Below are 14,534 nucleotides of genomic sequence, written 5' to 3'. Positions count from 1 at the left end.
GTGTTGTAACAGCCTGGGGGATCTTGAGTGGGGGGTCATCAGTCAAAAAATATATTTTTACTTATTCAGTAAAATTAATATGGATTTTGAAATCTTAAACAGGCAATGTTTGAACAAACAAATGTTTATTCCTTATTCTGATTTCGGATCCTTTGGTTTACTCTTATTTTTGGGGGCACGGGTGGCCCAGTTGTCTAAGGCGCCACGATTCGCTGTGCAGAGTTGCGTCCCTTGGGCACGCCAGAAACCTATGATTGTGGGTTCGAATCCCGGTTCGCCCCGATTATGTTTCTAGGTTTGTCAGCACCATACCCGTGCTCGTGGGTTTCACCGAAGTGGTAAACGTCTGAGACCTACATCACTTGGGGCTTTCCTCCCACATAAAGCTGACACGCCGTGATATAACTGTAATACTGTTAAAAGCGGCATTAAACCCAACTCACTCACTCACTCTTATTTTTACCTGTATGGTGGGGTAGCCTAGTAGTTAAAAGGACATGATATCAACCTTTCTGAAGCTTTGTTTGGAGACAAACCCCTCGAGCTTTCTTGGCTCTGCTCACCTCAGTCTGTTTCCGTTCCAGTAACCACACAGGTGTAGGCTTATCACATGACCGGATTTTCCTCCTGTTTTATAAACAAACACACTTATTCTGAAATAATAACAGACGGGCCTAATGCAAGTCTTTCGGTGTGCTTTACAAATGTTTTTTGCAATTATTCAGACATACAATAGAACACGGATATAACAAACACGGATAGAGCGAACAAACGGATACAACGAACTTTTACAAAATCCCCGATTTATCCCCTATATATTATCATATAAAATTTACGTACATAACAAACTCTCTACAGCGAACTAACGTATATTCTAACGTATTTTATTCTATCTTCTTGCCGATTTAGAGATTTTGTCTGAGATGATGGCTTTGCTATATGATACAGCGATGTTGTTGTGCTGAATGTAAATAATATTGTAACTGTAGTTATGGAAGATAATCCAGTAATTAAACACTTACAGAACAATACTTACCTTTAATGCCAATTATACAATGTATGCTAATTCTCATGTCACTATCAATACATTGCTATTTGTATATGTATCATGTTTGGGAGAGGCATTCAGATAAGCAAAATTTGCTTGTTTGCCAATCCCTCAACTTTATGGAAATAAATATGTTTATATCAACTAACGTATATAGCAAACGGATATCTGATCCCGGACAATCCCAAATACCACTAATAAGTGACGTGTTTAGCGAACTGATTAATCTCATTCAGTGTCACGTGTCACTGAGAATTGGCTATACGCAATCAGCGGCCAATCAATACAATCAGCAAAGACGATTCAATCTTGTTAAACTTGCTTTATGTTAACCTTACCTGTACAAGTAACTGGACTAATCTTGTCTGTAAAACAAACATTAAACCTATGCAATTTCAATGAGGTCAGCAAAAACGAGGCCAGAGCAAAACTACCGACTATACATCTCCCCGTATGTAAGTCGTGAAATGCTAAATATATATTTGATAAACAATGTTCTAAATATGTTATGAATTAAATGTTATTAAATGAGTGAGTGAGTTTGGTTTTACACCGCTTTTAGCAATAATACAGCCATATCACGGTGGGGGACACCAGAAATGGGCTTCACACATTGTACCCATGTCGGGATTCGAACCCAGGTCTTCGGCGTGACGAGCGAACGCTTTAACCACTAGGCTACCCGACCGCCCCTTGTTATTGAATGAATGTTATTAAATGCTATTATTTGAATGATATGAAGTGATCACTGCTAATATAGTACATGCTGCAATTGCGTGTATTGTGTTTTGTTTTATCCAAGATGGCGGACGTTTCCAAGTCGAAACGTAAAAAACGAATAACGTACAGTAAACTACGTTTATAACGAAACACGCTTATTACGAACTGACGGATATAACGAACTTACTTTTTTGTCCCGTGTCCCGACTATCTGCTGCATTTATGCTTATAACGAACTACGGTTATAACGAACTAAAATTAGTGGTCCCTTTGAGTTCGTTATAACCGTAGTTTACAGTATATAACAAACTGATTTCTCCGGTCCCTTGTAATTCGTTATATCCATGTTCTATTGTACAACTTAGTCAGTGAGGTGCATAACAATATGATTCACATCTAAGAGACCATATATCGCTAGCTCTCGTTAGGGTTTCGATGACCGGACATGTAGGATAAATACGCAAGTGAAATTAGTTTTTTACATTTTAGGATATTTTCTGAATGAAGATAAACATTTCATGATGTATGTCTATCTAATTGTGCAGAATCGTCCAAAATGAAACGTGTGAAAAACACAAGAATGAACTGTGTAAGACGTGACAGAGGTACTCGGCTGGTTGCAAGGAATTCTGGGTAGAGTGATTGGCATCATACAACAGCGGTATATTTATTTTGTAATCTAGGCTTTGATAAACACTGGCTTCAAATCTAATCAAGCTGGCGATTAGTATTTTTGTAACTCAGTCGTAAGAAAAACTTCAATTTGCCCCTATTACAAAACAAGACTGAAGCCAGTTTACTCTGTGTAGCGCTTGAGATGTTGGCTTTGCTGTGCGGAGCTCTCTTGTTTTGGTTTGAGAATTGAATCGGGCATGTGACGTCACACTCGGAAATTATTTCATGCATGATTTAAAAACACACACACCCATCGATGTACTGTCCCTTTAAAGTGTTTGCTCGTCACACCGAAGCCCCGGGTTAAATTCCCCACTTGTGTGTCTTCCACTGTGATATTGATGGAAATTGCTGAAAGCCGTGCAAAACCACACTCACTTATTCCTACGATAATATTTTTATTCCTTTTGTAGTCTGTCAAACCCATCATTAGGACCATTCATAGAATGAGGTGAACGCTGACAGAATACTACTGGTAAAGATCTGAATGTCTTAAAGTGAAGTGGGGTAGCCCAGTAGTGTTAACTCCGCAGGCTGAAGACCTGGTTTGATTCCATACATGGTACGTTGTGATGAGCTAATTGCTGGTGTTCCCTTCTGTGATATATCTGGAATATTGCTAAAGCATGGTAAAATCCTACTTGCAGTGATAGCAGGCAGCCTAATCAGGTGGACTTTAACTACTGGAGGCTGAGCTGGCTTGTAAGACCTCTCAGTAATGTGGAATCCTTTCTATACTGGACATGGTCTTGTGATGTAGTAGAACTGAAAATATGGGCTGTGTATACATAGGGAATGTGTTAATAGATGTGTATAAATGTTGCATTGCTGAAATCATGCACAGTTCATGGCACCACTGAACAAGAAAACATCCACAATATGTTGTCGAATCTCTGCTAACACATCATTAAAAACATATTTCCTCCAATAATTGAGGGGGCGGTCAGGTAGCCTAGTGGTTAAAGCGTTTGCTCATCCCGCCAAAGACCCGGGTTCAATTCCGGACAGGGGTACAATGTGTGAAGCCCATTCCTGGTGTCCCCTGCTGTGATATTGCTGTAATATTGCTAAAAGCGGCGTAGAACCAAACTCACTCCAATAGTTGAGCAAAGCTACTTTTTCTCTAAATATTACCCTCAAAGACAAAATGGTTTCCGTAGCCACAAATTGGCTTTTACCATTTGTATGGTGTTAGACTGAGTGGGTGTTGCATTTATTTGGACACACCTTGATTTGATAGCTTACAGAATCTTGCTGACCAATTGGTTTGGATTTTTGTTTTATTTTACATTAACTTGTTTGAAATGTTTGGTTTTGTGGGAACAAATAAATGCTAATTTTATTTAAATTGTGAAATGTTAAATATATACTACTCAAAAGAAGTAAAGAACACCCAATTTTTTTTTCAATATGCCTGTACTTAATCAGTGTTCCAATTGTGGGTGTTCTGTAACTTGTTTTGAGTGGTATAGTTACAGTGAGTGTGAGTGAGTGAGTATGGTTTTACGCCGCTTTTAGCAATATTCCAGCAATATCACGGTATCACACAAAGCCATGTAGAAAGTAGTCAAATGTAACAAATGTTATATTTGGGATAACACTTTCTTTGTAAAGTACAGATTCTCATACATTTTGGGGTTGAGTCCTGTCCGGGATTTGAACCCACACTGCCAGAGTGAGGCACCAGAGTGTGGCTGAGTGGGTTAGATCGCTGACTTTGTGTGCTGGCGATTAGGTGCCATAATCTGGCAGTGTGGGTTCGAATCCCGGACAGGACTCAGCCCCCAAAAAGTATGAGAATCTGTGCTTTACAAAGAATGTGTTATCCCAAATAAAACATTTGTCACATCTGACTACTTTCAAAATGGCTTTGTGTGTTCATGTTAAGTACAGATTTTTTTCTACATTATCTTCTAATCAGGGTTTCACCGTGTTTGCAATGTTTGGATGAATTCCTATTTGAAAAGTCAGCAATCATCTTTCTTTTATAGTTTGAGAGTTGTATCATTTTCCTTTAATTCATCAAAGATGGTGCAGTCTATTCAAATACAAATTGATTTTAGCTGTTTTGTTATTGTGGTTTTGACTCTGGCTGGTTGAATCTGGAGTCTTTGAACTGAACTTAAAAAATGAATTGTTTGTTTTTTACCCCCGATTGCTTCACTATTTTAGAAAAAGCCTCCAACCTCATAATCTTTTAAGATGTAGATGAAAATCTAATTATTTAATTTGGTCCTATCTCCTGGTCAGAAACCTTTAAATGGTGTTCTTATCTTATCTTATGCACCATATAAATGTTCTGTTTTTGTACCAGGTCCCATGTTGGTGTTTTTGTGCAATAAAAATTCTTGATTCTTGGTAACTACCATTTTAATGAATCTGTATTTGTCTGAGTACTGGAGAAAAAACATGCAATATTCAGAATATTATATTGTTTTGTGATTTTCTGTTTTTTTTAGCCGACTTACAGTTATATTAGGATGAGATCTTACGGAAAATCCATAAATAAAAAATGAACATATTTAATATGCAAATGTCAAACATTCATTGGCATTTTGATATTTTTCTTCCTCACTCTTCAAGTTTTAACGCAAGTACTTCCTGTCATGAAAATCCAACTTTTTGTTACGAGAGCAACACTTTTCAGGGAAAGTGAACGATGATTACATTTCCAGTAATCCAATGCGATATATAAATTATTATATTTTCAAACAGTTGATCAGTTTTCTTCCTATTTAAAGTTCAACATTCAAAGTAAATGCAAGGTCATTCATATTTAATTGAAAAATGGAGGAATGGCTGTTTTTGTTGTGTGACAAAATGCATGTTTGACTCCAGTGCTAAAGTGACAGTTTGGATTCTTGTTAACAAGACAGCCCTTCAACAAGAGCTTTCTCACCAGATGACCTGTCTAGTCATATTAGTTGGGAGTAGTTGTGAAGATAGCATCTGACATCACAGAGTAGCTGCATGGATGTACAAATGTTCCAACGCAGTTTTCTTACAAAGTATTCAAGTGCCTCCCTCTGGTAGATTTGCTTGTTGAAATGAATGAATGAAAAGAAACTGTATTAAAGCATGTTTTATTTAAACTACCGTATTCGACGTAATAAGCCCCCAGGGCGCTCTCAAAATTAGAAATAGGGGGCTCTTATTAGATAATATTTTGGTGGAAAAAAAACAGAGTTAAAGGATAAATTTCGAGGTTTATGCTGACAGCCTGAAATGTTCATATACGACAGATATATTTTTCCAGAATTTAATTGCCGATAATTACGGGTGCATATAACACACGAGTGCGTATTATACGCGAATCAATAAGTCTTGTGTACATTGATCAATCGGAAGGGGTGCTAATTGGGATTGTTCACTAGCCAATATATTAGAAAATATGGCCGTGGGCGCTTATAAGAGTGGGGCGCTTATTACGTCGAATACGGTAGTTTCGCTTTGAAACAGTAACAATACACACAGAAATTATGTGGTTCGCTCCGATTATTTACGTTTCAAGGTTTGTCAGCACCATACCCCTGCTTGGGGGTTTCAACAAAGTGGTAAAAGTCTGAGACCTGCACCTGATTTGATGGTTAAACACAAACACATGGACATAGATGTTGCATGGAAAATAGCATCTATCTTGTCAATCCCTGTTCCAGGAAATGGCAGCTCAGGAATATGAATTGCAGAAGTTACCCATTTCCTCTGACAATGACTATTCATCATGACAGTCCAACCGAATATTGTGTTGAGAAATACACCCAGTCATACATTCCTCCATCCCAGGAACATCACATTACAAGCATTGATTTTCTCACCCGTTTCTTATCAGCACCTTGGTGTGTCAGCTTCTAGCTGGTGATTGATGCACATAGGTGTAAAATTGATTGATGAAAAAGCACAACTTGAAAGAAAAAGTTGGTCCTTGTTGGAAATAATTCATGTGTTGTCTATCGGCTCTCCTTCCGCTGATTGCTAGCAGTGATAGCAGGCAGGCTAATCAGGTGGACTTCAACTACTGGAGGCGGAGTTGGCTTGTAAGACCCCTCAGTAATGTGGAATCCTTTCTATACTGGACATGGTCTTGTGATGTAGTAGAACTGAAAATATAGGCTGTGTATATATAGGGAATGTGTTAACCAGGGATTTATCTGGACCTGTTCAGAAGCTAATATTTGGCTTAAGTCCGTAACAATTGGAATCATGAATTTCCTAGTTAACTATTATGAGGTTATGACTTTTTGTAGTGGTCACTTGTAATTCAGGGGAGCACGGGTGGCCCAGTCATCTAAGGCGCCGCGATTCGCTATGCAGAGTTGCATCCCTTGGGCATGCCAGAAACCTATGATTGTGGGTTCGAATCCCGGTTCACCCCGATTATGTTTCTAAGTTTGTCAGCATCATACCTGTGCTCGTGGGTTTCACCAAAGTGGTAAATGTCTGAGACCTGCATCACTTCGGGCTTTCCTCCCACATTAAGCTGACATGCCGCTATATAACTGGAATACTGTTAAAAGCGGCGTTAAACCCAACTCACTCACTCTACCTACTTCAAGGCTAAAAATCAACTCACTCATTTGTATTTCACTGACCTGTGAGACGAAGAGGCTGTGTGACCCCTCGTGACCTTGTAAGGAGGCCAACCAAAAGAAGGTACCACATTTTAGACCCTGCCTCAAAGTAAAGGTCAACCAGGTGAGTGTCATAGAAAACGGCTTGGGTTACTCCCCCCCCCCCCCCCCCCCCCTACTGATTGTTATCAGTGGCATCTCTTCAGCTTGTCATCACACTGTCTCTTGGAATGTTGGACCTGTCTGGCACTGGATTTTGGTAGGGGAGTTGGAATAGGTGTTGGAGAGAGATTAAGATTATCTACTACTAAATACATCTTATTTCTTCTTAAAGAACACAGCAGCCTATATAGATACATGTATATCAATATTCATTAACTTCATTAGAGAAATACATATTTGGTTTTATAAGTGACAATGTTGTATTCGTTTTATATTTAAGAAATGAAGTTGGAGTCGTTTATTGTGCAATAAAACACCTCACCTGCGCCTCTCATGGTTTATTCTCCCTGCAGTGTTTTATTGTATGATAAACATTCGTCGTTTATTTCTTATATGAGATATCAACATTATGTACAGACTCTTTAAGAATGGTGATAAAATGAACAAGCGTTAAATATATTACCCAAATTTAAGTAATGATGACTCCCTGAATAGAATACAACCTCGGATATGTTGAACAAGTCCATTTTGCTAACAGTTTGGTTTAGCATGGTATTTCCTGCATATTCTCAAAATCCGCATGTCGATCATCTGTACTTTTTTCTCCAAATATCGATTGTCATATCTCTCCCACTTTTGGATGCAATTGTTCATCCACTGCGTTCATCTGCGGAGCCCAGCTACATCTATGGTGAACAACTCACAAGACACTTCCCTGTCAAAAAAACTTTGTCCAATATATAACATCATCAAGCATGTTCGAATCTCCAGAAATGACGTCATGATAGAACACTGTTTTATGTTATGCCATGTATCATGTTTCGTTCTTCATTGTTCTTTGCAATTTATCATGTGGCTATCTTATATTGGGTATTAAATATGCAATTAAGAATTCATATTTTTTTTATTTTAAGTTATTATTCATTCTCATATTCATAAAAACTTTCTTATCGATGGTAGCCAAAACCCAGAACTGGGCCAACAGTTAACGTTATGTAGGAGTGACCTTCCAGGAGTTGACAGGGCTAATTGATACCTATAAACATGATGCCTCCTTCCTCATGATAAAAACTGATAACACCAGCTAGCTACAGATGTTTGAAAGTTAGATCGTGGGTGACCTGGGATGACTTTTGATGCTTAGTTTTACAGTGTTGCTTTGAATGCAATGTTAAACTACTGCCAATCTTGAACATGCTAAGAAAATAAGAACTTCAAAAAAAATTCAATTTTGAACAAAGGGACTATTTTCTCCCAGTTTGCCTGGCATGGGCACATAGATTGGAATCCTATATAAATCTCTGGTAATGTTGACAGTGTCAGTGGTTGAGAGGACAGGCACATTGAATATCATCTGATGAACAGAGTCTGGGGCACATGTTGGGATTCTGGGGCACATGTTGGGATTCTGGGGCACATGTTGGGATTCTGGAGCATATGGTGGGATTCTGGGGCACATGTTGGGATTCTGGGGCATATGGTGGGATTCGGGGCACATGTTGGGTTTCAGGGGCACATGTTGGGATTCGGGGGCACATGTTGGGTTTTGGGGGCATATGTTGGGATTTTGGGGCATGTGTTGGGTTTCGGGGGCACATGTTAGGATTCGGGGGCACATGTTGGGTTTTGGGGGCACATGTTGGGATTTTGAGGCACATGTTGGGATTCTGTGACACATGTTGGGAGTTTGGGGCACATGTTGGGATTCTGTGACACATGTTGGGTTTCCAGGCGCACATGTTGGGTTTCTGTAACTGTAAAAGTAACTGGTGAAAAACTCATCACAAAATGATTTCTAGCATATGCTTTGTTTATCAAAGCATGGTTGTTTTTACAAGCATAGGTTCTGGACATTGTGTTTTGAAATGGGCATTTGGATTGTGGATGAGAATTTATATTTTTCGTTTCATCAAAAGAAGACTAAAAAGTATCACTTCAGGAAACATTTACTATTATTACTAGACAAAGTGACCTGTGAAGATTCCGGGGTAGAATCGGTCTTCAGCAACCCATGCTTGCCCTAAAAGGCGACTATGCTTGTCGTAAGAAGCGACTAACGGGATCGGGTGGTCAGGCTCGCTGACTTGGTTGAAGCATGTCATCGATCTCAATTGCGTGGATCGATGCTCATGATATCAATCACTGGATTGTCTGGTCCAGACTTGATTATTTACAGACCGCCGTTATATAGCTGGAATATTGCTGAGTGCGGCGTTAAACAACAAACAAACAACAACAACTAACCAAAGTTATCCAAACACTTTCAACATTTTGTCTACTTTCTCCCACCTTATATTTTCATTGTTCAGTAAAAATAGTTTTCCTTGAATTACAAAGTCTTCTGTTCAGTCACATGGGTTGTGTATTTTTAGACTCGTGATTCAAGAATGTTTGGACTCATATCAGTGTTTAAACCAGAAGGGGGGGCACGGGTGGCCAAGTCGTCTAAGGCGCCGCGATTCGCTGTGCAGAGTTGCGTCCCTTGGACATGCCAGAAAACTATGATTGTGGGTTCGAATCCCGGTTCGCCCCGATTATGTTTCCAGGTTTGTCAGCACCATACCCGTGCTTGTGGGTTTCACCGAAGTGATAAACGTCTGAGACCCACATCACTTGGGGCTTTCCTCCCACATTAAGCTGACACGCTGCGATATAACTGGAATACTGTTAAAAGCGGCATTAAACCCAACTCACTCATTCACTCACTTAAACCAGAAGGAATTTTGATTTGTGCCCAAATTGGAAATTTATGTTATTGGATACTTTTATCACTTGAGTTAAACAAAATATGAAAATATATATAAACAAGATTTTGCTGCATTTTCTGTATTATCCATTTTACAAGGACATAACGAGGTTGAAAATGATATTTTCAATGGCCTTGGTAGACCTATTTAGATCCTAACTAATGAAATATAACCAAGACACACACCAACCACATAACACACAAACAGGCATGCATGTGAATAGTCACTGCAGAATGTTGTTCAATATTGCATGTCCCATTATTTGTTGTAGATAAGAACCATCGTTGAAATATAGCTACTTGTTTAAAATGTAGCATTTAGACGTCAATACTTGCGTAAAAATGTTTTTGCTAAGCGAGTGTCTTTGGTGCCATGAAATTGTTGAGGACACATATAAAGCTACAGCACCTTGGCACTGTTTGTATCAAAGCAGGGGGGAGGGGTGGCCTAGTGGTTAAAGCGTTCGCTCGTCACGCTAAAGACGTGGGTTCGATTCCCCACATGGGCACAATGTGTGAAGCCCATTTCTGGTGTCCCCCAGTGTGATATTGCTGGAATATTGCTAAAAGCGGCGTAAAACCATACTCACTCAATTGTATCAAAGCAACAGTGATTTATCAACTAAAACTAATCATGCTATTCCTGCATAATAATAAAGAAATTAATTCAAAAGCAAGTCTAGCCAGCTCAAGCTAGCTCTATTTCTATTTAGTCTCTGAAATCAGCATAGGGATTTTTTTTTTATTTTTAGAGTCAAGAGGGATATTGTGTAATATAAGATTTCAGAGACTAAAAGTTAGTCTATAATCCTGCCTACTGTGCAGATAATGATGGTTGAGTTCTTACCCCAACACTTCTACTATTTAGTTACAGTGTTTATATACCCCGAGAGAATCGGATGAAATGCTATACCACTAATGACTCAAATGACATTTGAAACAACCAGGTTCAACAGAAGCTTTGTGAGTCCTGTGAGATATTTCAAACACGTTGCTGTCAATAAGCAGCTCCAGCCTCTTCTATCAGTGATGATGAATTGTGAAAGTTATCTCCCTGCCATTTGTCCAGCATGACTCTCCTTCTCTCAGTTAATATTTGATGACAACACCATTCGGGAGGTATTCTTAGTGAGGTAAAGAAGAGGCTGTAGATTTGTTACCAACTCCAGGATTGAATTTTTGTCAGTGGATATGCATCACATCAGTGCGGAATGTGAACAATGTCTGTGAACAAGGTGATGGTGAGACGTTTGAAAGGACTGTTGCTATCTTGGTGTCCTTGATGGATTTTGGCTGTTAATAGTTAGTCTTGATTTTGCTGGAATATTGCTGATTGGCAGTACATTCTCAGATCAATTAAAGAACCAAACCCTCACCCACCCACTCATCCACCCACTCCCCCACCCACCCACTAACCCGCTCACCCACTCATCCACCCACTCACCCACTCATCCACCCACTCACCCACCCACTCATCCACCCACTCCCCCACTCATCCACCCACCAGCTCACCCACCCACTCCCCCACTCACCCACCAACTCATCCACCCACACACTCACCCACCCACTCACCAGCTCACTCACCAGCTCACCCACACGCTAACCCACCCACTCACCCACCCACTCACCCACCCGCTAACCCACCCACTCACCCACCCACTCATCCACCCCGCTAACCCACCAACTCACCAGCTCACTCACCCACCCGCTAACCCACCCACTCACCCACCAACTCACCAGCTCACAACCAGCTCACCCACCCGCTAACCCACCCACTCACCCACCCACTCACCCACCCGCTAACCCACCCACTCACCAGCTCACCCACCCGCTAATCCACCCACTCACCCACCCACTCACCCACCAACTCATCCACCCACCCACTCACCCACCCACTCACCAGCTCACCCACCAGCTCACCCACCTGCTAACCCACCCACTCACCCACCCACTCACCAGCTCACTCACCAGCTCACTCACCCGCTCACCCACCCACTCACCAGCTCACCCACCCACTCACCAGCTCACCCACCCGCTAACCCACCCACTAACCCACTCACCCACCAGATCGTTTTGGAAGGGATCAAGGACACCTGAGGTCAGATTAATCTCCTGGCAAAGTCTCAGCATATTCACTGAATATCAGCGTCTCTTTCCTCCTCCGCAGCGTATCATGGCTTATCTGGCATAGGGAACCATGGCACTGATAAGTGTTATCATAGATGCTGTATACCTAGCATCAGCACTGATAACATCAGCTTCATTATGCATGAGGCGATCAGGTAGGAAAGATTGTATTGCCCTGACAATAGTGTGGCTCATGGTATAGAAAGATGATAGAGCTGATAGTATTGAAGATGGTGTTAAGGATGGTATGGTTCATGGTACAGAAGATGGTATGGTTCATGGTGTAGAAGATGGTATGGTTCATGGTGTAGAAGATGGTATGGTTCATGGTGTAGAAGATGGTATGGTTCATGGTGTAGAAGATGGTATGGTTCATGGTGTAGAAGATGGTATGGTTCATGGTATAGAAGATGGTATGAATCATGGTGTAGAAGATGGTATGGTTCATGGTGTAGAAGATGGTATGGTTCATGGTGTAGAAGATGATATGGTTCATGGTGTAGAGGATGGTATGGTTCATGGTGTAGAAGATGGTATGGTTCATGGTATAGAAGGTGGTATGGTTCATGGTGTAGAAGATGGTATGGCTCATGGTATGGAAGATGGTATGGCTCATGGTATAGAAGATGGCATGGCCCATGGTATAGAAGATGGCATGGCCCATGGTATAGAAGATGGCATGGCCCATGGTATAGAAGATGGTATGAATCATGGTGTAGAAGATGGCATGGCCCATGGTATAGAAGATGGTATGGTTCCTGGTATAGAAGGTGGTATGGTTCATGGTATAGAAGATGGTATGGTTCATGGTATAGAAGGTTGTATGAATCATGGTATAGAAGATGGCATGGCCCATGGTATAGAAGATGCTATGGGTCATGGTATAGAAGATGGTTTGAATGATGGTATAGAAGATGGTTTGAATGATGGTATAGAAGATGGTATGAATCATGGTATAGAAGATGGTATGGCTCATGGTACAGAAGATGGTATGAATCATGGTATAGAAGATGGTAAAGAAGATGGTATGGCACATGGTATAGAAGATGGTATGGCTCATGGTATAGAAGATGGTATGGCTCATGGTATAGAAGATGGCATGGCCCATGGTATAGAAGATGGTATGAATCATGGTGTAGAAGATGGCATGGCCCATGGTATAGAAGATGGTATGGCGCATGGTACAGAAGATGGTATGGCGCATGGTATAGAAGGTGGTATGGTCCATGGTGTAGAAGATGGTATGGTTCATGGTGTAGAAGATGGTATGGTGCATGGTATAGAAGATGGTATGGCTCATGGTACAGAAGATGGTATGGCTCATGGTACAAAGGATGGTATGGCTCATGGTACAGAAGATGGTATGGCTCATGGTACAGAAGATGGTATGGCTCATGGTACAGAAGATGGTATGGCTCATGGTATAGAAGATGGTATGGCTCATGGTACAGAAGATGGTATGGCTCATGGTATAGAAGATGGTATGGATCATGGTATAGAAGATGGTATGAATCATGGTGTAGAAGATGGCATGGCCCATGGTAGAGAAGATGGTATGGTTCATGGTATAGAAGATGGTATGGCTCATGGTACAGAAGATGGTATGGCTCATGGTGTAGAAGATGGTATGGGGCATGGTATAGAAGATGGTATGGCTCATGGTACAGAAGATGGTATGGCGCATGGTATTGAAGATGGTATGGCGCATGGTGTAGAAGATGGTATAGAAGATGGTATGGCTCTTGGTATTGATGATGGTATGGTTCATGGTGTAGAAGATGGCATGGCCCATGGTATAGAAGATAGTATGGCTCATGGTATAGAAGATGGTATGAATCATGGATAAAGAAGGTGGTATGAATCATGGTATAGAAGATGGTATAGAAGATGGTATGGCTCATGGTATTGATGATGGTATGGCTCATGGTATTGAAGATGGTATGGCTCATGGTATTGATGATGGTATGGCTCATGGTATTGATGATGGTATGGCGCATGGTGTAGAAGATGGTATGGCGCATGGTATTGATGATGGTATGAATCATGGTATAGAAGATGGTAAAGAAGATGGTATGAATCATGGTATAGAAGATGGTATGAATCATGGTATAGAAGATGGTAAAGAAGATGGTATGAATCATGGTGTAGAAGATGTCATGGCCCATGGTATAGAAGATGGTTTAAATGATGGTATAGAAGATGGTAAAGAAGATGGTATGGTTCATGGTATAGAAGATGGTATGAATCATGGTGTAGAAGATGGTATGGCTCATGGTATAGAAGATGGTATGGCTCATGGTACAGAAGATGGTATGGCTCATGGTATAGAAGATGGTATGGCGCATGGTGTAGAAGATGGTATGGCGCATGGTATAGAAGATGGTATGAATCATGGTATAGAAGATGGTAAAGAAGATGGTATGGCACATGGTATAGAAGATGGTATGGCTCATGGTATAGAAGATGGTATGGCTCATGGTATAGAAGA

The 14,534-nt window shown here is 40.7% G+C and overlaps 2 protein-coding genes across 2 annotated transcripts; one reads left to right on the top strand and one right to left on the bottom strand.

Moving 5' to 3' along the window:
- Positions 1–12,197: 12,197 nt before the first annotated feature.
- LOC125384403 (dynein heavy chain-like) lies at positions 12,198–12,614 on the bottom strand. Its single transcript, XM_048403455.1, has one exon. The coding sequence runs from the start codon at positions 12,612–12,614 to the stop codon at positions 12,198–12,200; it is 417 nt and encodes a 138-aa protein (XP_048259412.1).
- A 15-nt stretch (positions 12,615–12,629) lies between these two features.
- On the top strand, positions 12,630–13,892 carry LOC125384402 (suprabasin-like). Its single transcript, XM_048403454.1, has one exon. The coding sequence runs from the start codon at positions 12,630–12,632 to the stop codon at positions 13,890–13,892; it is 1,263 nt and encodes a 420-aa protein (XP_048259411.1).
- The last annotated feature ends 642 nt before the right edge of the window (positions 13,893–14,534 follow it).

The sequence above is a fragment of the Haliotis rufescens genome, unplaced genomic scaffold (assembly GCF_023055435.1).
Source record: "Haliotis rufescens isolate VD_foot unplaced genomic scaffold, xgHalRufe1.0.p SCAF_3, whole genome shotgun sequence".
In the NCBI taxonomy this organism is placed as follows: Eukaryota; Metazoa; Mollusca; class Gastropoda; order Lepetellida; family Haliotidae; genus Haliotis; species Haliotis rufescens.
The sequence above is the reverse complement of the archived record's forward strand: the minus strand, read 5'-3'. Positions and strand labels throughout refer to the sequence as shown.